We start from the raw sequence: 27,883 nt of genomic DNA, 5'->3' as shown, positions 1-27,883 counted from the left end.
CCGAAGCAGGTAACACCAATGGCCTCTTCCCAGCGCCCGTGCAATCACCGCTCAAATTCCTGCCTGAGACTCAAAAATCCCAATATCCTTGACCCGCTGACTCCGACAACGCAACTCAGAATTTATCACTCGTGACGCATCGCGTAGAGCGTACCAGGAGCCAAGCCAGTAGCTTCACCAGTAACGTCATCCCGTTGATAATCAAATTGAGTCCTAAAAACATCAATTTCAACACCGTCCGCACAATCCCGGGGAGCTTCTCGCCTTCCCGGGAAGACCCCTTTCCATAGCGACCGTATTTTTCAAGATCAATTTCCTCTATGACGATCTCGTTGTCCTTCTTGCCACTTCGCACATGATCGGATTTGGGGGCTCGGTGTGTTTTCCAGAGACCGAAGAAGCTTTTTCGTTCGGGATTGGATTCTGCCTGATCCTTTGCGGTTTGGATTTGCGACGCAAGTTGAAGGCTTTCGGCGTAGTCCTCGCGTTCGGCTTGCGTTGTGATTAAGGGTCCACGGTAAGGAATACCAACGCCGCCTCCGGTTCGTGGGTCTTGCGCATTGGAAGTCGGAGATTCGACTTCCATATCGGCTAGGATGGGGTTTGTAGCTTCGTCCGAGACGGCAACCGCAAGTACGGCGGCGATCACAGAGTCAATAGCGTATAACGAAGGTATCGTTGCAATGATTGCGGCCGGTGAAATTGTGAGGGTGCGAGTCGTCAAGTCGAGGCAGACAAGCGGCTCGTCCGAGTCCGCCATGGGGAGTGTCGACGTTCGTGGATTGGCAGCCTGGTGCGCCGTCGCCAGAGCAGCCGAGGATGCTGGATTTGTGACCAAAATTGTCGGGGCCTGTTGAGGTACAACGTCGCTTGAAGGTGCAGAGACGGTGATATACAAGACTCCGGAAGACGAAGACCTGACGGGTGAAAGGGGGATCCCCTCGGCCCCTACCAGTGCATGCGGTTGCCGTTTCACGACTTGTGGATGGCGCAGCTCATAGAGTCTCAAGTTGCGATTCCATGATAGACGACATGACTCTTGGGCGGAAGCCCGGTTGAGAGCGTCTCTCTGAACTCCGGCTGCTTCAACAGGGCTCAGAAGATGTATTTTGGCGATATCCCCTGCTTGTTCAATTGCAAGCATCGCTGCTAGCCTTGAAAAGAGCAGAGCGACCAAGCCATCGTGTGGATGCTCGCGTCGGCGACGATCTTCAAGATTGAGTGACATCACCGGTACATTACTGTTCGCTTTGCTCGGTGCGCCCCGAGATATTGAGAGTTCGTCATTTTGAAATGTTTCCAACGTGTAGAAGGGTTGCTGTAGATGGCCGAACTTGAAAGTCGCAGGACCAGTCCTGGATAGAGTGAGCAGGCAGTATGGCAATTGTCGAGATCGGTCTTGAAACATACCTTGCTAGATGCATGCTGAAGGCCCCAGCTAAATTTGTAGGTCTTTGCCCGTTGGCAGCTTCCCATAGTACTTCCAGCTCGTATGGAGTCGAGTACCTTATCTCCTCTGAATCGGCAATGCCATTTGGAAAATTCAAGACACTCGCCGGAACGGTTTTGGGCCCCAAGACGTGGTCAATTTCCGAGGAAGTATCCAAAGTGAGAAGCGGTTTGCGCGACCTCTTCTTCTGGGCTTCAACATTACTTGAAAATGGAGGCTGAGCAATCGATCTTGGCAAAGGATGCTTTGGGTTAAAACGAGGAAATATCGATTTCATTGGATTCGGCGACACAGATGACTGAGATGACTGTGGCGAGGCGGTAGAGATGGTGTTCTGGCGACTGATCTCACTGGTACTCCCTCTATCGTTGTCTGTACTGGCTCGTAGTGGCAGAGGGCGGTCGACAGGTCTGATATCTTGACGGCTTTGACTGCGAGGCGTATGAGAAGAAGTGGCTTTGCGAAGTACTTCCGTAGATGACGGAGAGCCAGATCTTGCGTGGTGTGTTCGAGATGGTGGACGAGGAAAAGACGAGGTATCTTCGATGATCTGCAGCAGTACTGACTCGGTTTTTGTGGATTCGTTGACCTCATGGAGGGCGACTGAGGATGGAGGCTGCTCTTCCATACCCGGTGGCTTCTTGGCTCCTCTGCGAAACGGATTTGTTCCAACCCTCGCCGCAGGTGGCGAGGGAAATAGTTGAAATTGACTCATGCCCGCGTAATGCTTCGTGCACTTCACAAGCCTTCAAATGTCTTATGGCAATACGAGGAGATGTATAGCAAGCACTCTGCAAGATCGAGCGGGATGGCGGGGAAAAGAGACACGCGGGCGCGCATGGTCCTACACGGACTTCGCGAAGACCATATAGGACATGGCCGTCGATGAGCCTCTTTCTTCGGCTTTGCATATCACACGTAAAATCGGTGAGAAACCACATGGGGGAGTTGCGTACAGGCTGTATTGTACCGAGTGTGATGACCCTATTTTTGGTGCAGGCGCTTAGTAGTCAGCGCATGTGATTGGCGGCCGTCGCGGGATTAGCGTGCATCAGTGCATAACGGCGCTACAAGTCAAGCCCGTGATTGGAATTAGCATTCCATGCGGCTCGAGTATCTTGTCAGCTCGAGCACTCTCCACCTCAGACTGGTGCTGAGTGGCGTGCAGAAGTCACACCGATACAGTTCAAGTTAGTTGCCGCTCGGCGCAGACACGCTAGGCTTTGGCGTGACCCCACCGCAAGCTGAAGAGACGAACCCTGGACATCGCTTATCCAAGAGAAGAAAGGAGGTTGTTGAAATGGTTCGTAGGGGAGGCCAGTTCTCGAAGGACCATACAATTCATATCAATTAGTATACATCTAGTCGTTCCGATGTTGACCATGTTCCATAGCCTCATCGTGGACGGAAAAAGTGAGCCCTTCGGCCATGGCAATTGCCCCATCCGGGTTGCCCTTGTTATACAAGAAGAGGCCCTGCAGAGCTGCAGCACTCGTGCTCTTCGATCGATCATGTTTGTGACCTTGCGCATCTTCGATCAGACCAAGCTGCTGTAGGCGATCGAGGAAGGCCTTGCGTTTCACTCCTTCAAGATCAATGTCTTCATAGAAGCGATCCCATAGGCGTCCGACCTGGTAGCGAGTCACCTCGCCAAGGCGCACTGTCATATCTACGCGCCCCGGTCGGACGAGAGCTTCGTCTAAACGCTCGACGTGATTGGTAGTGAGGAAGATTATACGCTCCTCCGCACTGGCAACACCATCCATGGCGTTCAGCAAGCCAGAGAAAGTCACATTGGCTCCACGATAACCGTCAGAATCAGTCTGAACTCGTCGATTCGAAAAGGCAGCATCCACGTCTTCCAGGAGGACTAGTGTGCGGTTGGGAACGATGGTCAAGAGGTGGTTGAGTCGGTCATCAGTCAACCCGCGCTCACTCAGGTTTAAGATGGCAATATCGTAGTCCAACTCTCCAGCTAGAGCTTGTATGAAGGAACTCTTACCCGTTCCAGGTGGCCCGTAGAGAAGATACCCACGGCGATAAGGAATCCCGCGATCGTGATACCAGGCAGCACTGGAGATGAAATCTTGAACATCGTCCACAACTCGCTCAGAGACGCCTTCATCCAAAACTACAGACTCCAAGGGGCGTTTGCGCCGGGGGTTGCCAAACGGTCGCCATTCGGTTCCCCAACTATTGTATATCGTGGTCTTGCCCTCATGAGATCGAGCGGCGTAGGCATGTGCCTCTGTGAATAGGTCTTCGAATATGTGGCGTTGCGAGTACAGTGTGGTGAGGGTGATTGTCTCCCATGGCTTGCCTGTCTGAAGATCCCGGGATTTTGACTCTCGCACTCGGTTGACAAAGACAAAGGCATTCTTATAGCGGAGTATATGTTTGCCGGGTCCCGGCACCAGCGAGAATTGAGTGTGAATAGCCCCATTGGAATGTTCCACCTTCGATGTTTGGATGGAGAGATGACGCATACCGGGGGTCATCTTGTGAAGGAGACGGTCGACGAAGCCAGTGGTTTGCGTGGCGGCGCGGGTGGTGTTCAGTTGCGATTGTTGATAGAGCGTCATCCAATGGAGGAACCAAGGATATGAATCATCCTTGATGCTAATCTCCACATCCACGAGCATTCGACGACGCAACAGAGCTGCGCCATGGCGGACACCTCTTTGCGCAAACGTCAAACCTGCACCTAATGCGCCAAGACCAAATCCCTGTAACCGAAATTGTCAGTGCCTGCCGCTCATATATTCCTGCCCAGATGGTCTTGGAGGACGAGAAGCAAATACCGCCGTAAATAACGGGTTGTCTGTGATCTGCGACCAAAGACCTCCGTCGCTTCTTTGCACCGCTGATGACACCGTCGTATGTGCATCCTGGGACTTCCCCGGCCGTTGCTGCAATATGAGGTCGGTCACCGTGGAGGGCGTCGCTGGCGATGCTGCCTGCGAAGCATCGTTTGACCCCATGCTGGCCATAACTCGAGCGGTTCTCTAGGGAATGTCGAATGGTTTGGCGATAAGAATCATTATCAGATCTCGGAGTTTCAACGGGCCGACCAACCTTGCGCCGCGGTTGCACGGTTGCACGGTTGCGCGGCGGAAACTCTAACTATGGAATTGATCAGATATACGTCTTTCGGATCATCAATGCAATGTTGTTATACTGGTCCTCATGGTTTAAGCCATGCGAGGTGACTCAAGGTTGGCATGCGGCTCTGCGCGACCGTGCGTGCTTCTGGCCAGCACTCTGTACCGGAAATGGAGCGACGTTAGAGCCGGACGCCTATCGGCGTGTCCGAACATCTCACACGGAGTTAACGGAAAGCTTTCTTCTCCGCCACGCCTTGTTTTCCTGAATTCGACACCAAGGGCCTGGTGGCTTACTTTTCGCGCGAGGCTGAGGCTGTGTCCGATGACCAATCTCTTTTTTCGCAAGCATTCCTTTACAAGAATTTAAATGTGGACTCGTGTCCCGCAACTCCGACCATGTCGGAGGTCAATTCTTCGGCACGCCTACACTCCTCCGACGCGCATGATGGGTTCGACTACTACAGCTGTTCTTTACACCTTGAGCGTGGCGAGCTCACCCGCTAGAGCCGCTCCGAATGATGCGTCGGCCAAGAGCCATCACGCTAAAGCCGGCTTCAGGAACCCCTGGGAGTAAGTCGGATTTCCATGATGACCGCATTTGCAAGCAAGGTCGGTCTTGTTGACTGTTGAATCTCCCGAAGCTCATGGACGGATGTCACGATGGAAATCCCCGCCGAGATTCTCATGTAAGTTTCTCAGTATTTAAATTTAGTTTTGATCTCTGCTCTTGTCTCACACAACTTGCGACTCGGACAGGCGGCGCATCACGGGCAAAGCCAACAAGCCCAAAACCACCGGTCCGACTGTCACCGTTCGGAAACCCGACTTCCTTCCGACTCGGGACACTCCCCGACTTCGCGCGACTTGGCTCGGACATGCGTGCTATTATGTCGAATTCCCCGGTGGTCTCCGTGCGCTCTTTGACCCAGTCCTAGAAGAGCGCTGTGGCCCATACAACATGCTTGGCCCAAAAAGATTCACCGAGGCACCTTGCAAGATCAATGATATTCCCGTCATTGATGCAGTCTTTATCTCTCACAATCATTACGATCACCTTTCCTACACCGGTGTCACCGAAATCGCCCAGCGACACCCAAACTGCCACTTCTTTGTTCCTCTGGGCGTGAAGGCATGGTTCCAAAGCTGTGGTATCAGCCAGGTGACCGAGCTGGACTGGTGGGATGAGCGCGACATTACGCTTTCTCCTGTCGGGAATGAAGAGGCCCAAGTCGGCGTCGTAGAAGACTCAGCTTCAGTCGCGGCGGGGATCAAAGCACGCATCGGCTTCTTGCCTAGCCAACATGCCACTGCTCGCACTCCCTTCGATAGAATGCAGACTCTCTGGGGGTCTTGGACAATCGAATCGGGAGGCAAGCATGTCTACTTTACAGGGTACGTACTATCTCATCAGCGAGTCACCTGTCCTTGCTAGTCAGTTAACGAACTCTTGTAGGGATACTGGCTACCGATCGGTTCCAAAGCTGCCCGAGGGTGAAGACGATCACGATCCCAAGTACGACAATCTCCCTACTTGCCCTGCTTTTAAACAGGTTGGTGAGTTCCGCGGCCCATTTGACTTGGGCCTGATCCCGATTGGTGCATATGCGCCGCGCCATATGTTCAGTTCTGCACACGTGGATCCGCATGAGGCTGTACAGATCTTCCAAGATACAAAATGCAAGAAGGCTTTGGGTATGCACTGGGGTACCTGGGTTCTGACGGAAGAGGATGTTCTGGAACCACCAGAGAAACTCAAGGCTGCCCTAAAGAACTTTGGCTTGCCGGTGGAAGGCGTCTTCGATGTTTGTGAGATTGGCGAGAGCCGCGAATTTTAATTTCATTCAAATTTCAGGACAAATGGTCATTGGATCTCATGTACGATATCAAAAGCACCGGAGAGCAAAATAAGGCCATGATGAACATACCGTGCACGGATCACTGGACATTGTGAATCTGGCAGCGACTAGAGAGAAATCAGAATCGTGGAATTCTCGTGTAAAGCTACGCGTTTTTGAGTGAATCCAGATGAATCAAACCTTCAAAGTGAGGAATTCCGGTGGAAATCACTAGAGCGCCGCGTTGAAATAAGTTCTGATTTTGTCGAATCTCGTTCAATCGAGACTCGAAGCCTTTGTCAAACAGATGCACTTGGCGGGGAAGATAGGCCTGATGGGACGCAATGGATGTGTTTGTTTAGTTTGTATAGCCATTTTTGGTCTAGCGTCAGGGAGCTCCCACTTTGGAAATTTAGGATGCGGGCAACCTTTAACGCGGATCTCAGTCGGCTCCTTTTCAGTGTTTAACGGGAGTGTGCTCGTCTCATCTGTCGCAAGTTCACTTATCACCTGCACCCATTCCGACATAACCACCCGGACAATATGCAGGCCCCAGTGGTTGTGATGAGTACGCTTCTTCCTTATTGCCATAAACTGCTCGACTGTCTTGAACTAACCCGCCCTCATAGACACCAATGCCGGTGACCGCCAGGTCGGTCGCCGCGCGCAGCTATCTAACATTACCGCTGCTAAAACGTACGTTTGGCTGAGGGTCATTTGAATGAATCTTCGTTATCTCCTGGGTGCTGATGAAATTTACAGGGTCGCCGATATCATTCGATCATGTCTGGGCCCCAAGGCCATGCTGAAGATGTTGCTGGATCCCATGGGTGGTATTGTGCTTACCAACGACGGCCACGCAATTCTTCGCGAGATTGAAGTTTCACACCCCGCCGCCAAGAGCATGATCGAGCTCAGTCGGACCCAGGATGAGGAAGTTGGAGACGGAACCACAACGGTCATCATCTTAGGTACGTAGTTGTCCCATTATCAATCATAGAGCCTTCTGCCTGCTTGCTAACCACTCTGTAGCTGGTGAAATGCTGGCTCAGGCCCTTCCGCAATTAGAACGCAACATTCACCCGGTCGTTATCATTTCCGCCTTCAAGCGTGCTTTGGCCGACGCCCTCCAGATTATCGAAGAAGTCTCAGTTCCTGTCGATATTCACGACGATAAGGCCATGTACACTCTCATTCAGTCTTCAATTGGTACAAAGTTCGTCTCTCGGTGGTCAGACTTGATGTGCGGGTTGGCCCTACGTGCGGTGCGAACAGTTTCTTTTGACATTGGCGGTGGCAAGCAGGAGGTGGACATCAAGCGATATGCTCGCATTGAAAAGGTTCCTGGTGGTCAGATCGAGGACTCTGAAGTCATCGATGGTGTCATGGTCAACAAGGACATCACTCACCCTAAGATGAGGAGGAGAATTGAGAACCCTCGCATCTTGCTGCTTGACTGTCCCTTGGAGTACAAGAAGGGCGAGTCTCAAACCAACATCGAGGTCACTAAGGAAGATGACTGGAACCGTATCCTACAGATTGAGGAAGAGCAAGTCAAGCAGATGTGCGAGGCTATTGTGGCCTTCAAGCCTGATGTGGTGATCACCGAGAAGGGTGTATCTGGTGAGTTTTGCCCATTCAAGCTGGTAATGATCTGCTCGTCTCTCTTGTTCTCCCATCTAACTTCATGTTCTAGACCTTGCTCAGCACTACTTTGTCAAAGCCAACATCACCGCCATTCGTCGTGTGCGAAAGACCGACAACAACCGTATCGCCCGTGCCACCGGCGCCACTATTGTCAACCGTGTTGATGACATCCAGGAGTCAGATATCGGTACCCAGTGCGGTCTCTTCGAGATTGAGAAGATTGGCGACGAGTACTTCACATTCATGCGCAAGTGCACATCTCCAAAGGCTTGCACCATTCTTCTCCGCGGTCCGTCCAAGGATATTATCAACGAGATCGAACGTAACCTCCAGGACGCTATGGCTGTGGCTCGGAATGTCATTTTCCACCCTCGCCTGTCACCCGGTGGTGGTGCTATTGAGATGGCTGTCTCCGTTAAGCTTGGACAGCTGGCTCGCTCGATTGAGGGTGTGCAACAGTGGCCTTACAAGGCTGTTGCGGATGCCATGGAGGTTATTCCGCGGACACTGGCCCAGAATGCCGGCGCCAGCCCCATCCGTGTGCTCACCCGTCTGCGTGCCAAGCACGTCGAGGGACACAACACCTGGGGTCTTGATGGCGAATCCGGCAACCTGGTCGATATGAAGGAATACGGGGTCTGGGAGCCGGAGGCTGTGAAGCTGCAAAGCATCAAGACCGCTGTTGAGGTAAGTTCTCGTTCCGGGGGGTATCTTTCAGTCAGCGTGACATATTCTAACTTGGAAATTCTCAGTCTGCCTGCTTGCTCCTTCGTGTTGACGACATTTGCAGCGGTAAGTCAGCGCAACAGGCTGGCGGTGTTGGTGGTGGCGAGGAGTAATAGACATGCCAATCTCAAAAAGAAAAACGAATGGAAGGACAAACGAAATGAATACATGGACTTGAGGTCCGTACATTTAATGCGGCACGAATGCCTCCAGAAAGTCCCGTCGCTGTACGATTATCCTAGACTAGAACAGACTGTCATATGGGTATCATTGTGCATGTCATATTATACAAATTCAAGTAGTGCCGAGTGTAGACCCAAGAGAACCGCTCAATCATCGTCATGAATAATCACACCCGGAACCTCTGCCGACATAAAGCCGTCCATGCCTTCGACATTCTGGTGCATGTCTGGATTTGGTGGCACTGGTCCCTTCATTGAAGTGCTTGCTTCATCTGTGATCTCGTTGTTCTCATCTTTTTTGTTTCCACCCCGTGCCGCCCGCTTTTTCTCGCGCCGCCGCCGATTCTTCTCGGTCTTTTCCATATCCTTGCGCTTTGCCTCCTCCCGCTGCTTTTCCCACTCTGCGTCGCCCTTTTCTTTCTCAACCTCGGATTGCATGAGCCGCAAGCGCTCATATTCCCGTCGTCGGCTTGCCTTGTAAACGTGGAATTCTCCGGAACCCGCACCCGCCGAGGAACCTTGCACGTTTGCGACAATCTCAGGAGGCGGAGCGAGAGTAGATGACGTGCGTTCCTTGGGAGCGCTGGGCAATCTGATCTCTTTGGAGGGATCTTTGAATAGGCTTTCAATTTGTGTGGCGTGCTCTGAAAGGGGCGTGATGGCGCGACGCTTTGTGGGCCGCTTACTGCGAGGATCGGCGCTGGTTGGAACTGATTCAGGGCCAGGCTCAGACATGGCGAAGAGATGAATGTAATTCAGAGTGCAATTGAAGTTTTAGTGTCGAGTGTCTTGAAAGGCGGCAAAGACGCAGAGACACAAATGCGACAACTGGTGGGAGAGACCTGGACGTCTTAATTGTCGCTATTGATATTGTGATTGTAAGTCGTGCAGTCGAAGGGAAGTGATAGCTGTAAGCTCAGGGATGAATATTGACTGCGATTGCAGTATCTCTGCAGATTGAAGGTGATGCTGAGAAGAGAACGAGGGAAACGCTGCGCAATAAAAGAGCTGTCGGGTGGGCGATTGAAGGACATCAACAGGCAAGAGTTCAAGCGGGCTCATCTGCGAGCGAAGCGACACCAAAAGCTTCGGACATTGCGACACGCTAACCACTTTTGGCGGGATGTCCGTCTAAGCTGAAAAAACCCTTATAACATACCATTGTTACGTACTCTGCTTCTAGCATTTCCCTTGATTCTCCTCTCATCTACGTGGTTTAAAAACAATTATTAAGGTAGAGAAACCGATATTCTTATTTGTCAAATCTAATACTTTTCATGGATCACGTTGCCTCGATTCGCTTGATCTGTGCGCAAGATCCTTATATACTGTAACATTCTAGTGACGTATGCGTTCGGTCGCGGGACGGAAATTGACAAAGGTGAAAGAGCTGGGATGATTGAGGCGAATATACATTGAGTAGTAACGTTTGGGTAAATGTGAGTCCCATTGTTCCTTCAAGAGGACTTGAGAATCTGGATTCTCTTCAGGACAATGAGGCTTTCAAAGCTCGTTGTTCCGCGTCTTACATTCGAAGCCTCGCTTTCAGATTAAAGAACAGAGAGTCAATGGTGCTTGGGAAGTACGCTACTGCAAAAGAACGGAATGAGATAAATACACGATGTCCCCAAATTGTCCAGATGGTCCTTCAAAGCTCTTCCAAATGAGAAGAGACCCCGGAAAGATCCATCTTCTTCTGATTGCAGGTCCAATTCGCTAATTCTTAGCCTTAAGACTTGTGTTGCGTTGTTGCCTCTCGCTCACCCTACTAGGTAACTTTCCGATTTCTTCGAGTTTACCCTCACCTCACCTTCTTTCCTTCTCCCTTCAACGATCTCTGACTTGGATTGCACCAGTTATCAAGTAAGGGAATTGAAGCTCACTGAAGAATTCTAAAGTCAAATCGCAAGAAGAATTCCGAGGATTGTCATCGACTTTCTACGCTGCACTTCTCTCCTTTTCCTCACGCGGAAGTTCCAGCCTCACTGTGGACTCCCGTCGTCATCATGCCTTATCGCATTGGTAGGTCCTGGTCTTTGATTTAATGTACAAATGCATGGAAAATCTTTCTCGGTGTCAATGCCAAATGGTAGATGATGCACTCTCGATGTGAGATTCTTCAATGCGGCGTTGATGCAGCGGGACGCGTGAGCGCATGCGGCGTTGAATCGCGTTGCTGCAACTCCCAAGTGGCCCGTGTCGCTTGTGTTTCCATCAAGGACCTACAAGACATGAAGCCAATGCTCTCTGTGCACCGAGCCCAGATAGCTAATCCGTACTGTCTCGACTTGTTGCTCGTTCTGACCATTCTTAATCTTCTCGCAGAGGCTTCACCGAACAACCGGGCTGGTTGCCAGAACAAGGAATGCAAGGACCAGAAAATCAAGATTACCAAAGGTGAAATTCGTGTCGGCACATGGGTCGAAAATGAAAGATTCCAAAGCTGGCAGTGGCGCCACTGGTAAGTCCTCTGAGGGTCCCCTTGGGAAAAGTGTAAATCTGACTCCCATTAGGGGCTGTACGACTCCGCTCATCCTCTCTAATATCATGAAGAATGTCTTCGAGAAGGAAGAATTGGAAGGTGATGAGGATTTCGACCTCATTGATGGCTGGGAGGACTTGCCTGAGGTCCACCAGGAGGCTGTTCGCAAGGCCCTCGCTGAAGGTCACGTTCCAGATGAAGATTGGAAGGGTGTAAGTGCAATTTGCTTGCTCAAGTTCGTGGAAGAGCAGATCTCTGCGCTCGTGATCTTGCCTTTACATCAACCCACTGACAGGCATTTGTAGGATGTTGAGTGCAATCGCCCAGGCATGCGAGGCTTCCGCCTTTCTAAGAAGAAGGCAGCAGCTAAGAAAGACGTTCGTCCCTCTCAGCAACCCCGTTTTTGCGTCATACTTCTGGAGCTAACACCCGACTTAGGCGGAAGAAGAAGATGACTCAAAGTCTGAAAACGCCGTCGATGATGAGACCAGCACAAAGAAGGCGCAACCTGCGAAGGCGACCAAGAGTACTCCCCGTGCCAAGGCTAAGAAGGCTACCGATGAGGAAGACGAAGTCAAGGAACCCCAAGAGACCAAGCGAGCTACCCGTGGCAAAAAGCCAGTGAAAAAACCAGTGGTCGAGGAGTCAGCCGATGAGGAGGCCCCGGCAACCCCGGCTGAGACGAAGGAAAAGGCCAAACGAGCCGCTCGTGGCAAAGCCGCCGCCAAAGCAGCTATCGAGCAGTCTGAAGCCGAGGCTGAGGCTGAGGCTGAAGAAGTAAAGCCAGCCAAAGGTCGAGGTCGCCCTGCAAAGTCGGCCACGACCACGAAGGAGGCCTCTAAGCCGGCTGCAACCAATGGTAGAAAGCGCAAGGCCACAGACGAGGATCCAGAATCCGGCAAGAAGGCTGAAAAGCCCAAACGCGGTCGCAAGGCTGTTGCTGCTGCCAAAGAGGAAATCGAGGAGCGTGAACCAGCGTCCGATGAAGCACCCGATGGACAGACTGAGCCTGACCAGACTTCCTCGGCGCAAGAGATGCCAGAGGAGAGCACTTCCGAGGACGTGGTTCCTCAGAAGACAAGACGCCGCAGTGGGAGAGTCACCAAGGCTTAAAATAAGTCCGCTCTAGTATCTCGACGCGCTGGTGTCTGTTTGAACCTGAGATTGGAATAAAGGTGACTTTGAAGTGCAGCCGCGATGTTTCTATACTGATATTATCATTTTAAGTTGAAATAAAGAAGGGATTGAACACCTCGCAGGCCAGGAACCTTCGCCATGTTAGGTAACACAGGTGATTGATTTTGTACCGGTGGGTATATTTGACTTCTCACGGGGGTCTTCGTTCAAGTATTGTTTCAATTCAGAGGACATCCGATACATTCCAGGTCACCATATTCAGAAAACAAAAATTAGAGCACCAGCTGTTATTATCATGTTTTTTTCACACGGTGCGACAGCAAGCTCTCTGACCATGGGAGTAATCCTTAAATCGAGGTCCTTGTATTCCATGTGACCACGCAAAAGTTGAAGAGACAAGCTTTAAATTGTCTGGAATATTGAATACGAGATCAGACTTCCAGATATAAATCATTGAAATGCCCCTGACAAGACTCGCTGGGCTACTGGAGTCATGCTGATACTCAGTAATCCCGGGCGTGTTTGGTTCCGCTTGCCAACACATCTGAAGCTCGATGACTCGCTAAACCCCAAAGCCTGCCGGCGCTCTGCATGGGTTCACAGTTGATTATTTCAAGAGACCGATGTATTGTAGCAGGTTGACCGTGACCGATGCATCAATGGCTTTAATGGCAGCGGCAAAATATGGAATCTCCACACCATTATAGTCACATCCATGGCCCTTGAACCCAATAACCACATTCGCGCCGTCTCCATTACCCCAAATGAACTCCCGTATTAGCATTGACTCGTCGATGTACCCGAGCACGACAGCACTTGTGTGATCCGGTTCAAGTTTGAGATTCGGTACGTCAAGATACCCTAACTTTGAGCCATTGAGGGTCAGATTGAACGTGACATGTCCCTGATTCATTTGGATAGCGTCAGTAAGACCAAGATCATTTCACGCTAGGGGAAATAGAATGCAGCACACTAGACTGCAACACGCACCATTTCCACGGTGAACCCTATGGCGGTTCTCATGGCAATTGTGGCATTTACGTTGAAGCCGTTGACCGCGGGGCTCATTAGGCTCAGCTGTATAATGTTGAGGTTTCCATTGGAGCTCAAGAAGCCTATTGAGATTTGTTAGACGCATTTATCGAAACGCAAGGTGGATAGTAGCATCGTCCATGCATACCGGTAGTGTTGAAACCTAACGAGAGAATCAATGTCAACTTGGTCTCATAATGCTCACAGATTGTGCCAATTAACAGCATCGGAGGAGGCTCTGTACCTTTCATTTGTATCAATTTGTGGATATCTAAATGCGCTGTCGGAAATGCCCCGAGCTTGAGACCTGGATGCCCAGTAACGAGCAACCCAAAGTTTTCATTGGTGACTGCCGCGACAGCCAAATCCGAAAAACACTCCACACATGATATGTCAACGTCGTGGTCGATGTTGAGAGTTGATTCATATCCAAATTCGATTCGGGGGAACGGAAAGACCGCGAACTCTTTTTCAGTTGCTGGGACCCGCAGACTGGCGTTGAAGGCCGTTAAATGCCCGCTGCTGGTCAAACCACCTCCCAAATTCAACGAACCGAATTGAGTGACTTGAAAGGAGTGGGGTCCTGGGTTGGTGATGGCGAGTCCTTCGTAGCTGAATTCGTGATTGTTGATGTAGTCGTTAGCAAAGTGAGGTATCCCGACATAGATACTGACATATTGGTGGTCAGCCAAGATGGTACGATATGATTAGAATAATGACATTATGTCAAATTGCTTGAAAAACTCACATGGGTAGAAATATGATCAAAAACAAACAACAAAAGGCTACCAAGTACAACCACCACCATCGCTTGAAATGTCGTCCGAATCGATTCCAGACGGAAGGCCTTTCCGATGATTCTTTGGCTGTTTCATGACCGTCCGAGCTGGAGCCATCTTCAATGTCAGCTTTAACCATGATGATCGTCACCGACACTTATCAACGAGGCGAATATGGTAATCTCTTGACTTTCCGCGTCGAAGAAAACTCTACGAGAGCAGATTGTCCCAAAGACGAGAAAATAGCAGGGCGTAATGTGTTCTATTCTGGTGTTGATTAAGGCCGTATCAACACACCGACAATGTGAAAGAACCCATTTTTCAAGGGCAGTCGGATAGCCTAAGACCGTGATACAACGTTGACAGAAATCTCAAGTAGGCAATATTGAAATACCCCGCGAGGATGATCGCTGCTAAGCATTAGCATGGAAGCCTCCACGGTCTCACATGTGAAGTGGATTCCCGTCGGCTCGAGCGACGGCGCGTGTCTGCGACCAGCATGACGGAGCGAGAGCCGAAGAAATGGCTGTCATTGAAATTGATCGGCGTCAGACTGACCGAAAAAGGGAATATGCTAAGCCTCAATCTCCGATGGCGTTTCTGAAGAAAAATCAAATTTGATAGAAGTTATTCATCAATGCGATCAATGCTTAATTTGCAGTACTACTGTACTGATGTTAGAATTGTGGACGGATTGTCGCATTGATTCGCAAAATGGCCAGTCCATGCTTTCGTAGCCGAGGCGGCGATCAAAGCAAACTTCTCCTCGTATAGCCTGCGTTGAGCGCCCAGGAGGATTAACCCACATGTTCAACCCAGATCAAGCGAATTAAAAGCCAGTTATAACTCAAGTGCTGGGGCACCAAATCTTGCCCACTGGTCACTAGAACCTCGCGCCACCACCAAACGCTTTGCGTCTTGTTGACGGACATTTTCAAAATCCGCGACCCCTCGTTTCTGGATTTGTTCACGGGGATTAGCAAATCGTTCGGGATATTGTCGTTGCAAATTGGCTCGTTCTTTCGTTACGGCGACATAAAGATTCGGCCGGCGTCGCATCAAATCCCAATACTTCTTTGGGCATTGGTAGTAGATCAAGTCCAAAGTGTCAGCAATGAAGACAACTAGCCAGGCTTGCAACCGATCAGTAGAAGAAGAGTCCACAGACACTGTTCCTGCAACATCCAGCAATGGTCCCAGCTGTGATAGGCCATGGTAAGAATTCCATGCGGTCTGAAGCTTGAGAGTAATCTTTTCCATGAGCTCGGTCATGTTGAGACGTTTCGCGTATACGTAGAGCTTTCCCAAGTAGATGATCTGCTCGCAAAGCCCTTTCACATCGGCCACGCCGCGTAGTTGATATTCACGACGAACTTTGAGGGTGTCGCCGATTTCAAACATTCGGGCTTCATCAGGCTCACTGACCTCAGACACAGAAACCCGTAGCAGTTGTGGCGTGAATTCTTTTGTCTTGAGGAAGGAGACCAATTCCTCGCGCTCTGATTTGTTAACTGAAGAGACGCATTGGAAAATGGACAGCAATTGCCGGGAGCTTTCTTTGCCCAAAAGGACGTGCTCAATCATGTCCGACAAAGCCCACCGTCTCTGAAACAGCACTTTCACGCACTCTTCTTCAGCCTCGGTGTTTGTCTCAACTGTCAGGGGTTCGCGGTTTCTCTCTTTAACTGCGCCTGTGTCCCGTCTGAAGGTGAGGTTGGAGCTCAGAGCATACTCACCCAAGGTCGTGTGAGTTTCCGAATCCTCAGACGTCCGTAGGGCCCTGGACCACGTTCTGGAATCTGAGAACGAACTATTCATAGCTCGGACCTTTCGCGGTGGATGTCCCTCCAGATTCTGAGAAAATTGTTCCTCCTCATCTTCCCTCTTGATGGTGAAATATTGAGATTCTCCCTCAGTGGTCGAGCCAGCAAGTCCCACCAAGAATGCGTCAAAGTTGTCGGGAAACACGAGTTTGACATCTCTACCGCGCTTGGATTTGGCAAATGTCTCTTTCTTAGCCATTACCAACAGAAACTCCATTTTAGGTCTCCGAGCAACGAGTTCTCGTAGCGTGTGGTAAGTCTTTTTCTCATCGGCATTGTCTCGTGACGGATTGTGAGGTGCGAAGATCCACGGGACTTTGGGGCCGAGAATGAACAGGTCTCTGATATGAATCCAGCGACTTAGATTCATCATTAGCTAGTGATTAATGGAGAGAACCTGACCTGCAAGACAAAGAAGTGCCCTGGGCTCACCTTAAATTTCTTCCCGGTAGATACAGGGGATAGATGCGCTGATCAGCATCCACGTCCCATTGTCCCGAGGCGGACCTGGTACCCCTCGGAGCTCTTCCCAAAGCAGGGCCGGAATCGTAATTATCAGGAAGGAGCACGCCAATCCAAATATCGATGTTGTAATTACGGGAGCTGTTCTTGAATCGGACGATGAAGGTATCACCTGCGTGCAATTCTTGAAGTGCGGGAACGTGTTGAGATCCCACTGTAAGCGGGCCATGGTGCGCCATGTCGAGATGAGTTCAGAATCCCGTCAAAACCTGTATCAAATGCCAAGTAAGCGATTAAACGAGAGTACGCAGCGTATAATGGCGGTTGGAATGAGAGTGATGTCCGGGAACAAGGACTTGAAAGTATCTCGTGGAGACTCACCTCGCAGTCAAGCAAAGGATCCGAATCGATGTGGATAAAAAGGCAGACTTAACCCAAGCTTTCTGTGTGTGTATTTGGACTTTTTGAGCGTCGAGTGAAGCTGAGGAAAAGTCGAAGCTTTGACTGTGGACACGAGAAATGAGAGGACGAGTGCCTTAATGAAGGAACCTTTCGATGGCCTTGGCTTTTTGATTAGAAGAACCGCTTTTTGTTGGTCTTCTCACTGCGTTTCCGTGGGATCTTGCGGGCGTCTTTCTAGGTGTCTTTGCGGGCGTCTTTGCGAACGTCTTTGCGAACGTCTTTCTGTGAGCTTTCCCGGCTACCCTTCGAGCTGTTTATAGTGATGTATGAGTATCAGGAGAATTCAATGTGAGAAGTGTAGAAGCAAGTGCGATAGAATGCCGAGACGAAGAAGTCGCTCAAAACTTCACACTAGCGTCAAACATGCACCGTCTGTCCATATAGATGAGCTCCAGATCGTAGTGAGAAAAATTCCTATGCGTCATTCTCAAGCTTGAGATTGGTCTTAGATAGAATGAGAAGGCGGACTAGGCGAATCCAAAGGTGTCCGGTTTGAAAATTTGAGCCTTCGGGCGTCGGCCACAGCTGAATATAGACAAAGGATGATGTCCCGGATGATGAGTATGAGAATCAGACAGAACGGTTGGAGAAAGGGCATGCGGAAAAAGGCTAAGACCGAGGTGATGATACTGTAGAAATCAGCGGGCGGTCTTCCGGAATGATAGTCACACATCTGGACACATTGATACTGTTTCCAACGTACTCAAGGCAGACGAGTCAGAACAGGGTAGATGTTGACCCAAGAGGCGTTCAGTAATAATCGAAGAGCCTCCACGAGTAGCGGACTTCTTTCATAAAACCTCCTCAACTTTGGCAAGCCTTGACAGAAAGGCTGGTGAAATCCGAAGCTTTTCCAAGACAATCAGAGAAGGCTTGTTAAGATTCACAGAGATACTATGATAAAGACCGAGTGGAAGCTTACCAATGAAGAGTAAACTTATTGTCACACTATAAACCGTGCTAGTAGCGTTGAATTGTTTCACCGAAGCCGGTGAGCAGAAGTGACAAGCACCTAAGTGCTGCGCAGACTGTTCAGTCCATTCCATGTCAAATTTTTTCCCTAACTGCAATACTTATCCACAAGCTCAATGAACCACCTGCAGAGACTTACAGGGAGACCCATGGCCCATGGCTTGAGTTTCGGCTTTTTCGCTATGCGTCATTGCTGAAGCAAATTGACGAAGTGCTATTTTGAACTTTCGGCCTTCGCGTATCGGAGTGTCCTTCAATCTGCATCGCCGTGCCAAGATCAAGGCATGCTCTGTGTCGAAGTATCACAATAGAACAATAGAAAGCATATATTCATGCCTTGCTCGAATTGTCTGCCCCGAACCCGCGAAGTCCAAGTATTAATGGATATGTGTCACATTCAGTCACGGGTGCCCCATGCAGACGAGCCTACCGACAGATGGAAGGGTGATGTCTTTCACAGCTATCCGGGTTATTCGTCGAACGTGACGGGACCAATAGCTTCAAGGACCTCTTGCACCTTAGACGGGTTTTGTCGCTTACTAGCGGGGCACGAAGGCATATTTGAGGTGGCCAAACCCTCATGCAATATTTCTCGACTATCATCCACATAAAGCATGTCGGTAGCGACGACATATCCTCAAAAGCTATTATGTGATCAATGAGTGACAGAAAGCGAGGTCTCAATATGGAGAGCACTGCTAGCAAGTGCTAGCATCGAAGAAAAAGAAGCAAGGCTGCAATGGGGTACCCCTCCAACAATGAACCTAAGACGATTACCGCGAGAACACTTAGTCAATCTTCCATGGCAGACCAGGTGGACTTAATAAGTTCAAATTACTTAGACTCAAAGAACGCATCGCCTCACTCTCAGCCTCAAAAGAAGCAGCGATGTGAAGTGATGGACCATGAAGTCTAAAGCGAAAGCGAGAGGACGAATGAAAGCGAAAGCGAGCGCAAAAGCAAAATCCAGAGCAAGAGCAAGAGCAAGCCACGAACCACATCCCCGTCACGAAACACAACCAACCCAAAGCCTCTTGGCCGAAGACCAAGGCGACGACCAAGGTGCAGAAGATGCAGACTAGCACCATCCATGGCTTCGTTGGGGGCTGCTGTTGAAAAAAAAAAAAAACGTGGTCAGCTAGGATAAAAAGCCATTCATTCAATGTTATCTACGGTATTTTTCCCGAATGCCTAAGAACGTCAACCATGCACTAAACGTACCGCGTCGACTCGAGCTCATCCATGCGCTCGCACATGGCCACGAAGAGACCGAAAAACATGCCGCCCCCCTTCTCCATCTCCCTCGACAGCATCGCACACTCCTTGAAGTCGTGGCGATGACGGACGATGTAGGAGAGGTGCCACGCAGGCAGTCCTTCGTCTGTGGTGGGAAGGTTGTTCTGCGCGTAAAGTGCGGAGCGCAGGATCACTTCGGGTTCAAGACCCAGCTGAAGGGCGTGCTTCTGAAGAGCAAGGCTTTTCAGGCGTCCCAGACCGTACTTGACAGCCGCACAGTACACCACGGTGTCTCTCATCAAGAAATTCCCAAAGCCGCGATGGAACAAGGTGGGCTCGCTGGAGCTCAAGTCATCGGTCTCAGTCGCATTCTCGAGATACCAGTGGGTGGTTCGTTTGCTGCGGAAGAGGCGCGGATAATAGTCGCCCTGATAGACGAACTGCATGATGCAGGAGAAGATCTCGGGCTCTCTGTGAGGCAGGTGAGCTTGATTCATACCAATATTCGCAAGCATTGATCGTCCGCGTACTCATCTGGCAAGCTCAGCTTCTTGTTACCGTTCTCGTCGGGGTTCTGGTCTCTCAGTTCATCATAGAACTGGGGCGAGACCGTCAAGACATCCTCATGGGCGTGGAAAATGCGCTTTTCCTTTCCAACGGTGACGACAACAATGAGACTGTTGAGAGGACTTTGAGAACACGGTCAGTAATTGGCGAATGACGAATTTGATACGTATCATTTGCATCGAGAGCTACTCCGCGCATTACCTTTCGCTTGTTCTTGCAAGATCATACTCCACGTTCCGCTCCATCTTCTCTTTGACTTCCTTGTCGTACTTTTTTTTGGTGGTTTTAACGGGTTTTCTTGTCCGGTGCTTGGAGGAGAACGAGCGTTTGAACATTTTGAAAGATAAGTCGGGCAGAATGCAATTAACGTGTCAAAGCGACACGGTCAAGCGACCAATCAAGCGTTCAAGACTCGATCCAAAAACAAGGGACAGGATTCTGCCTATACGGAACCTATGTTGACGCTGCACTTCTCCTAGGCAAACAAGAATCAGAGTCCGGAAGCTTCCATCCACGATGCCCGCCCCGTTTCATCGAGAGATGTTAACGGAAGACGCATTCGAGGGGAGACTCGGCGATCGCGAATCTGATAGAGATCCCCGACGCAGGTTTGTCGACTCTGGCAGGCGTGAGAAAAGGAAATCATAAAGAGAAGCTGCTGGCGCCTTTAAGAACCCGAGATCAGCTGATATCAGCTGCAGGTGGCCCCGTCATCTGGATGCAGCGCTAGTTTGTGCAAGTCATTCCGACGCGGTGTTGGTTGACGGCGAATGAGTGACCAATACGGCACTTGACCGGGCCTCGAACCTTCATAAGAGGATCTTGCTATTGGCAATTGGTCTGCCGACGGCGCTAAGGCATGGTGGCGTACTACCAGAGCAAGTCACGATCGGCATTGAGATCAAATGTGCGATAACTTCAAGCTTTAGCAGACTCAGGAATGGCTTTCCCTATAAGATTGGTGTATAATATCGCTCATTCCGCCACCGGATAGATCTTCCACACTTTGTAAGAGATAGAGGTAATATCCTTGTGATGCTACATAAAGTAAGGCCAAGTCCTGGTAGGTAGGGTAATGTTGCACCACGTGATTGGCGCCAGCACTGAGTACTTTGGCACATGGAAGGTTGTCCACCTGAACGAGTACCTCACCAAGGGGCCTTGGGTACTCAGCTGCGCATTGCAAAACATAAATAGGAGTGCTGAATGAGATCAGCTAAGAGGTGAATGCTTTGGACAGCATGTACAATGTACTTGTCGCTCAAAGCAGTGCTGCTGAGGTGCATGAAATTGGGAAGTTGTGATCGTATGGCAAAGGAGTGATACACTGAACTGCTTGATGATTCGAGCAACCTGCTCGGTATGAGCACATGGACAAAGTTGTGTGACCTCGTAGACGTGAGGTCCCCGCTCTACGGGCGTCTGCCTTCATGTGATGCAAGCTAGGAGAAGGATACTTATCATTGGTATGACCTGTGGTAGAACGAGGAATCCAAGATTGACTTTGGGCACAGTTGGGTCCAGATGCTGTCTAGGTAGATCTGTTGTTCATTTTCCCGATCGTCGCCGTTCCAGGAAATCGGAGTGATAGCGTCCCCTCATTGATGATGATGCTAGTGGCGGTGCAGTCCTTTTTGTGGCGGTGCATTGGGGTCTCTGTGGAGCCTGTTGTCCCGCCGTTGATATGCCAGCCGTCGCCCACGGTGATATCATCGCACTTCTCCCGTGGGATTGTAGGCGGCTAGATGATCGAATGAGCCCATGGGGGTTCGATTCTCATTCCTCTAGGTGTAAATTCAGGAACGCTTTATAACTCGTAGTCTTCAGCAGGGCGCCACACTTTGCAAAGCTTAAGCCTTCGACAGAATTGATCGTCCACCCGCGGCCACTGCAGAGACACCTGTTTTGCTGCAATATACGAGCGCCCGAAGCCCCCTGCGTCTACGACGGCTTGTTGCATTTAACCGTCTCTGGTCCTGCTTTTATTCACTCATTCCTTTCCTCTCTCGATCTCTCCCATTCTCCCACTACCTGTCCTAATTAATCTACACCATGGCGATGCAGTATTTCAATCAGATTAAAGACCGCCGACGGCCGTCCCAGATCTCCAGCTCCCATAACCCAGTCTTGACTCCCGAAGACGAGGCATTTTTGACAAAGGTGACATCGGATCCCGAGACTCAGCCAGAACCGGTCCCTCAGAATGAGTCCAGGCCACTAGAAGGTCCCGCAGGTGATTCTGGTGCCCTGGTCGCCGACAACAAACCACACGAAGCTACATCCGCGGCAGCTCCAGCGGAAGAGCTCGGAAAGCAGCTGGGTGAAGCAGAAAGGTTGAAGGAGGAGCAAAAGATTGGCGTTAAGAAAGACACTGAACCTGTCAAATCAAACGTGGCACCTACTGCCGATAAGAAGAAGAACCGATGGAGCTCTATGCTCTGGAAGAAAAGTGCAGCCTCCAAAAAGGTCAGTGACTTTGATCCTCGATTAGTTCCGCTCGGCTTTTCCGACCATATTAGTACTTAGCTTACAACCGTCTTTCACTCGCATAGGGTAAAGAAAAAAATCAACACGAAACGCTTCCGAAATCGACGCCGTCAAGCCGTCCTCGACAGCCAATGATGCCACACCGAGCGCCACCGAGGCGCGTCAGGAACAAGAAGACATGACCGACATTCTCGATCGTCTGAACCTCGCTGCAGACAACAATCGAGTATTCTCATTGAGCGATGAGACACAAGAACTCTTACGGAAGTTCAAATTTGTCTTTAAGGATCTTGTGAACGGCGTTCCAACCGCGTACAATGATCTGGAGATGCTCTTGACAAATGGCAATCGCCAGTTGCAAGAAACGTACACAAAGCTCCCTACCTTTATGCAGAAGCTGATCGAGAAGCTTCCGCAAAAGTGGACGGATGCGCTGGCTCCAGAGATGCTTGCGGTCGCCAGTGAACGTGCTGGCCGAACCGGTATCAATATGGAAAATGTCGGCAAAGCAGCTTCGATGGCGCAAAAGGCTGGCCTCAACGTGCCCAGTCTCAAGGAATTGGTGTCCAAGCCCGCCGCTATCGCCGGCATGCTACGATCGATTATGGAGTTCTTGAAGGCTCGATTCCCCGCTGTGTTGGGGATGAACGTGCTGTGGTCGCTAGCACTCTTCTGTGAGTCTATACGATAGGCTTTTGCTGTTACGAAGAAGTTCAAGCTGACAAGGCTCTTAGTGTTGCTCTTCGTCCTCTGGTACTGCCACAAGCGAGGACGAGAGGTTCGTCTCGAGAACGAGCGCCTGGTCACTGAGGAAGAGATCAGAATGCTGAACGAGGAGACCTCGGAGACTCCGATTCGCCCATCCCAGACATTGCTCACCGTGGCGCCCCAGGGCGCATCAGCGGAGGAAGTTCGAGAAGGTGTGAAGAAAGTGGAAGAAGCTAAAGCTGCAGCAGAGAAAGAGGACGCCAACGCTGCGACGGAAAAAGAGGCAGCCAGCGAAGCCCCATCCACTGCCTCTCAACCAGCAGCTGTGCCTGAACCCGGGCCCGAGCCATCGGAGTCTCGTACAGCTGCAGAGACTTCGACCAGCGCAGCTCCTCGCCCTGCAGCGGTCCCTACCCGCACCAAGTCATTCCTCTCCATGTGGTCTCGAACCAAGTCTGATTCGAGCTCAAGCAAGGTCTCGCCGTATCCAGGTACCTAGTCTGGGATGGAATGAGGAGTAATCGTGACCAACGAGAGCGAAGATCTTTCTACTTTCCATGACTTTCTCATGTTTTACTGATTGGGGAAAAATTTGATGAACTGGGAACCCTAATACACGACCTGGATGATCCTTGGCTCATGCGATACCTTCTTTGAAAGCTTGTTACGATAATGGTGATATGTTGATAGCCTGATCATGTGTGTTTACGTTTTCTTGACAATATGAAACGATGATATCTCTGGAAGAGGCTATTTGGGCTTGATTGTGATCTCAGGTATATAGGTGCTCTTGCAAGCTTTGAGTTACAACAAGACCTCCAGAATGATGAAATCCGACTCATCACCACTGAAAAGCGGACAGGTACATTCCGAAGTACCAGTAGCTTGCACGCAGAGTCGGGTCAGACGTCGTTTGCTTTTTAATAGCTCTCCTCTGGTGTCTGCCCACTCGTCAATGAATGCTGGTCACGTAGACGAGCATGATTAAAGGTGCTATTATAGTTTTAATGCATTCACCTGGTTTGAGCCTAGGTAAGCTGTCACTATTCACGGTCTATTGGAAGTTGGAGCTCATGTCATGCTTCAACGATTAGACACGGTACGTGCAAAAAAGACTTGAGTAACTCGACTCCGATCCCGCAATTTCGCCTTTTGCAACGCCACCCCTACCAAGCGTAAGGAAGCCAACCTTACGCCCGCAAGCCATGAAACGTATAGACGCTTGTATCAATTACGATTATTGCATGCCAGTGCTGCTCTCAACTGGATACCTAGTCGTCGCATATATGGCGTGCAGGATGAAATCTGAAGAGCGTTTCCACTATAGAACTGATCTTGTCCTATACCTGATTCCACTATGAATGTTGAGAGAACAAATCAGGTCAGGTCAGGTCAGAGAGTATGGAGGCAGCACCACATGTGCCATGTTGTACTGGGCCGTCAATCATCCCGCGGAAAGATATAACTTGAACGTTGTCCATCAATGTGATGAACACGGTGTGGGCCGTGGACGCAATGCTGAGAACTTTTCCTTCGGTATCAAATAATGGCCAATTCTCGGTGGGCGGGAAGTGTGGCTCGGGCAAACATTGTCCACGGCGTTTCATTGACGGGGGTCATTTGGCGGTTACGGCATCTCCGTAGTCTGTAGGCAGTCCAGTCCGTAGTCCGTACAGAGCAAACTTTCCTACTGAAATCGGGATCAAGGGCCGAACCTCGGCTGATCACCTCACCTGCCGTCTTGGAAGAAATCCCTTCTAGATGAGGTGTCAGGTGACTGAAACATGCCGTTTCCGAGATTTAGAGCAGATGGGAACCACTCGAGTAAAAAACTCGAGTGGCGTCGTTTCCCCAGTGATCTTGCAGCTCGGCTCCTAGGACGGGAGTACCTCTGAGTTCCAACACCTGCTCATCCGTCTCATCCCATTCATGGCTATAAAGGGCAATACTTGAGAGCTTCAAGAACCGAAAGCCTCTGACCCTCGACCGAGAAATCACGTCAACCAACGCTCGGCTCAGCAAACAACAATATGGATGACCCTGGGCAAGAATGCACCAATCTCGTCATGGAAGGTCCACTTTTCTTTTTTTTCCTTCACGGACTGGCATGAAGAGCGCCAAGCATCTCCTCCATAGATAACAAACAACATTAATTGACGGATCGTCATTGCGGTCGAACTCGACGCATTTTTCGACGCGCGCCAGCTCGAAAAGAGACTAGTGACATGAGGATTTTCTTCTGAAAGTGGAGCTGGAGCGGATCTCGGGCAATGGGAGAATTTTTTTTCTTCCTGTTGGAAATGTTCTTCGTCATGTCTCGTGGGCGCCGCCGGACCAACTGTAAAAGATCACTTCCATTGGGATCCACTTCAGCCACCAGAGCGCGGGGCGACGGTGATCGTGATCGTGCAAGAGGTCGCGAGAGAAGAGGAAAGTGATCTTGTCGACTTTGAAGATAGTAGGAGTATTCGGGCGGTGGTCCGCCTCGGCTGTACTGCATCAGTGCATACTGCCGAGTGCAGAATATGTGCATACCTGGGGCTACATAGCAGATAGCAGATAGTAGATCGTGAATGCAGTCGTCCACACTTAAATAGAGAGGCACCGGGCTCATGTCACTTTAGGTCCAGGATTGCTACCGACCGAACTACCTATCTGGAGGTACGGTAGTAGTCCCTTTTTTCTTGAAGTCTGGATCTCACATGATCTCAAGGGACTCCCCAATGGAGCCGGAGGACGTAGGTGCCCCTTTTTTTGGGGATACGCAAGTCTAGAAGTCTCAACCATGGATGGTGTCGGCGCCCATGCGAGTCATCGTCTTGATGTTGGTAGTGATTTCGAATGGAACCCCCGAAGATGGGCAGCGGCCACCGTCCTGGTGTTTTCGTTTCCCCCCCTCCCGCCCCCTCTGATATGCCATATCGCGGCCCGGCGGCCCAATTCAAGATGAACTTATCTGCCTAGTGCCTAGTGCCTACCAGGTGCAGACTCGTGAGGGAGAGTCGATGTATCTCATGCAGGCAGCCTGGGGCCTGGGATACAGTAGTACCTTAGTCGGTCGTAGGTGTGTTGTCCTAGTCGGCTTACCGCTTTTTTCTGGGGTGTCCATGCCTACATGGTCGTGGCCATGACTGTGCTTCTGGCACCGATATAGGGCGAGCTCACGTATTGTACGCCCAGTCTTAGATCTGCAAACCAAACACAGCATTCGTCTCGGACAAGATAACCTAGACCAACGGCCTCACTTAGGTGGCAGCGTTCACTATTAAACTGGAGTCCTCCCAAGTCCAAGCCAAAAAACAATCGAATTCAGTTCTGTACACCTGGCTAGATTGGCGCAACCCGACTCGCCACCACGGGACTGGATAATCAGACAAAAACTCAAATGCGACGGGCCAGATTGATGGGGGGGGGGTTTCGGTCATGGTGTCGATCCAATCAGACGGATAGATATGACGAGCTTCTTCTGAGGTCAGCATTTTGGGTGCTGATCAAATTCACGCGCGATGACTCTTTGGCATTGAGTCATTGACTTTTGATGGTTGTGATTCATCACTCTTTTGTACTAGTGCTGGCAGGACTGAGGAGATGGCATTATTGTTCTTTGCTTCCTACACCTAGTAGTAGGTACTAGGTAGTAGATACACTAGTACAGTAGTAGTAAGTCATTTAAGATACCTCGGACCACAGCGCTAGCGAGGCGGCTGAGAAGGGAGGTGAAGGAGAGGCCCCAGGAGACGGGGATGATGATGGTGGTGATGCCTTGGGTCTGGGTAGCGGGAACCTGCCCGTGCTGCCATTTTACCTGGTCCGGGCTGGTACCCCTCCCCAGACCCCCAGTACAACACTTACAGTAGGTCCCGAGAGCTTGGTCGGTCATATGCAAGAAGCTCGACACTGCAGCAGGAGGGTGACTGGAAGACTTGGTACTTCTCTCCGTGCTCCAGTCTTGATTTCTATCTTGATGGGTCACTGGTGGTTGACTGATCTGCCTCGATTCATGCATTCTCCAAAAAAGAAAAAAAAAAGCGTGGCCGGGAGGGTGGTGGCTGTACTGGGATTGCAATCGTCTCCACGTCTGTCTTGTCCTACTGGTGAAAGACTGAAGAGTAAAGATCATGCACTGCAGCCGTGTGGTGTTTGCCAGTTTGGAATAGTGCCACCGCCAACTGCCAAGTCCCAAATCAGCGAGGCAGACCCGAGAATCCTCGCGGTGGCACTGGATGGTCGGCCGAAGCCCAACCGGGAACATTCTTCATGGTTTCGAGGGACTTTGTATTCTACCGAGAGAAGGAAAATTTCTGTTGCAAAATACAATCATACTACTAGCTCCATTGGTCTCTCTGTTCGAGATTTTACATACATGACGAGTACATACTTAGTACTTAGTACTTAGTTTTTTGACTTGAGGCCTGGCTGTCATAAGCATTGAGTACTTGTCAAGTACTGGGCACATTTGGTTTCTAATTCTCAATTCCCAGTTTTCACAGAGGGCACGTGCAGCTTGGACTTTTGTGTTATCGAGTCCTGACTGACTGTCAGTGTCTAGTGTCTCATAGGTCTATAGACTTCAATGCTTTCCTGTCCAAGCTTCCCGTCATTGAGTTTCAGCCATGTTGAAACTCTGTGGTCTGTTACCCTGTTGTACTTTCAGGCCGATCTTGTCTCATTGCTTGTTTTCTTTGACTTTTCTTTCCTCTGCCCCTCTGAGTCATCTAAGGACAGGTCGTAGTGCTCGTAGAGTCATCAATGACTGTCAACTTGTCGAGTATTCACTAATTCACTATTCTGC

At 50.3% G+C, this 27,883-nt stretch overlaps 10 protein-coding genes across 10 annotated transcripts; 4 read left to right on the top strand and 6 right to left on the bottom strand.

Moving 5' to 3' along the window:
- Positions 1-115: 115 nt before the first annotated feature.
- Positions 116-2,165, bottom strand: N7539_001674 (uncharacterized protein; the record flags this gene model as incomplete). The annotated part of the gene is made up of 2 exons (XM_056931277.1): positions 116-1,355; positions 1,411-2,165. 2 exons carry the CDS (start codon positions 2,163-2,165, stop codon positions 116-118), a joined length of 1,995 nt encoding a protein of 664 aa, XP_056793308.1.
- Positions 2,166-2,811: 646 nt separating this feature from the next.
- Positions 2,812-4,431, bottom strand: N7539_001673 (bifunctional AAA family ATPase chaperone/translocase BCS1; the record flags this gene model as incomplete). The annotated part of the gene is made up of 2 exons (XM_056931276.1): positions 2,812-4,176; positions 4,252-4,431. 2 exons carry the CDS (start codon positions 4,429-4,431, stop codon positions 2,812-2,814), a joined length of 1,545 nt encoding a protein of 514 aa, XP_056793307.1.
- Positions 4,432-4,999: 568 nt separating this feature from the next.
- Positions 5,000-6,389, top strand: N7539_001672 (uncharacterized protein; the record flags this gene model as incomplete). The annotated part of the gene is made up of 3 exons (XM_056931275.1): positions 5,000-5,124; positions 5,311-5,946; positions 6,008-6,389. The coding sequence occupies 3 exons, from the start codon at positions 5,000-5,002 to the stop codon at positions 6,387-6,389; spliced, it is 1,143 nt and encodes a 380-aa protein (XP_056793306.1).
- Positions 6,390-6,932: 543 nt separating this feature from the next.
- N7539_001671 (chaperonin-containing T-complex subunit CCT3) lies at positions 6,933-8,875 on the top strand (the record flags this gene model as incomplete). Its single annotated transcript, XM_056931274.1, has 6 exons — positions 6,933-6,957; positions 7,019-7,085; positions 7,152-7,360; positions 7,422-8,012; positions 8,086-8,723; positions 8,789-8,875. 6 exons carry the CDS (start codon positions 6,933-6,935, stop codon positions 8,873-8,875), a joined length of 1,617 nt encoding a protein of 538 aa, XP_056793305.1.
- Positions 8,876-9,091: 216 nt separating this feature from the next.
- On the bottom strand, positions 9,092-9,679 carry N7539_001670 (PRKRIP1 family protein; the record flags this gene model as incomplete). Its single annotated transcript, XM_056931273.1, has 1 exon — positions 9,092-9,679. One exon carries the CDS (start codon positions 9,677-9,679, stop codon positions 9,092-9,094), a length of 588 nt encoding a protein of 195 aa, XP_056793304.1.
- Positions 9,680-11,184: 1,505 nt separating this feature from the next.
- N7539_001669 (PARP-type zinc finger-containing protein) lies at positions 11,185-12,539 on the top strand (the record flags this gene model as incomplete). The annotated part of the gene is made up of 4 exons (XM_056931272.1): positions 11,185-11,405; positions 11,458-11,638; positions 11,732-11,803; positions 11,865-12,539. 4 exons carry the CDS (start codon positions 11,185-11,187, stop codon positions 12,537-12,539), a joined length of 1,149 nt encoding a protein of 382 aa, XP_056793303.1.
- Positions 12,540-13,170: 631 nt separating this feature from the next.
- On the bottom strand, positions 13,171-14,513 carry N7539_001668 (DUF3712 domain-containing protein; the record flags this gene model as incomplete). The annotated part of the gene is made up of 4 exons (XM_056931271.1): positions 13,171-13,467; positions 13,554-13,678; positions 13,744-14,264; positions 14,344-14,513. 4 exons carry the CDS (start codon positions 14,511-14,513, stop codon positions 13,171-13,173), a joined length of 1,113 nt encoding a protein of 370 aa, XP_056793302.1.
- A 701-nt stretch (positions 14,514-15,214) lies between these two features.
- Positions 15,215-16,898, bottom strand: N7539_001667 (uncharacterized protein; the record flags this gene model as incomplete). The annotated part of the gene is made up of 2 exons (XM_056931270.1): positions 15,215-16,556; positions 16,630-16,898. 2 exons carry the CDS (start codon positions 16,896-16,898, stop codon positions 15,215-15,217), a joined length of 1,611 nt encoding a protein of 536 aa, XP_056793301.1.
- Positions 16,899-19,304: 2,406 nt separating this feature from the next.
- N7539_001666 (BTB/POZ domain-containing protein) lies at positions 19,305-20,231 on the bottom strand (the record flags this gene model as incomplete). Its single annotated transcript, XM_056931269.1, has 3 exons — positions 19,305-19,800; positions 19,860-20,018; positions 20,098-20,231. The coding sequence occupies 3 exons, from the start codon at positions 20,229-20,231 to the stop codon at positions 19,305-19,307; spliced, it is 789 nt and encodes a 262-aa protein (XP_056793300.1).
- Positions 20,232-21,948: 1,717 nt separating this feature from the next.
- On the top strand, positions 21,949-23,590 carry N7539_001665 (uncharacterized protein; the record flags this gene model as incomplete). The annotated part of the gene is made up of 3 exons (XM_056931268.1): positions 21,949-22,362; positions 22,499-23,057; positions 23,118-23,590. The coding sequence occupies 3 exons, from the start codon at positions 21,949-21,951 to the stop codon at positions 23,588-23,590; spliced, it is 1,446 nt and encodes a 481-aa protein (XP_056793299.1).
- Positions 23,591-27,883: the final 4,293 nt, after the last annotated feature.

Source organism: Penicillium diatomitis, assembly GCF_028827545.1.
Source record: "Penicillium diatomitis strain IBT 30728 chromosome Unknown utg000002l_segment0_segment0, whole genome shotgun sequence".
Classification (NCBI taxonomy): domain Eukaryota; kingdom Fungi; phylum Ascomycota; class Eurotiomycetes; order Eurotiales; family Aspergillaceae; genus Penicillium; species Penicillium diatomitis.
The sequence above is the reverse complement of the archived record's forward strand: the minus strand, read 5'-3'. Positions and strand labels throughout refer to the sequence as shown.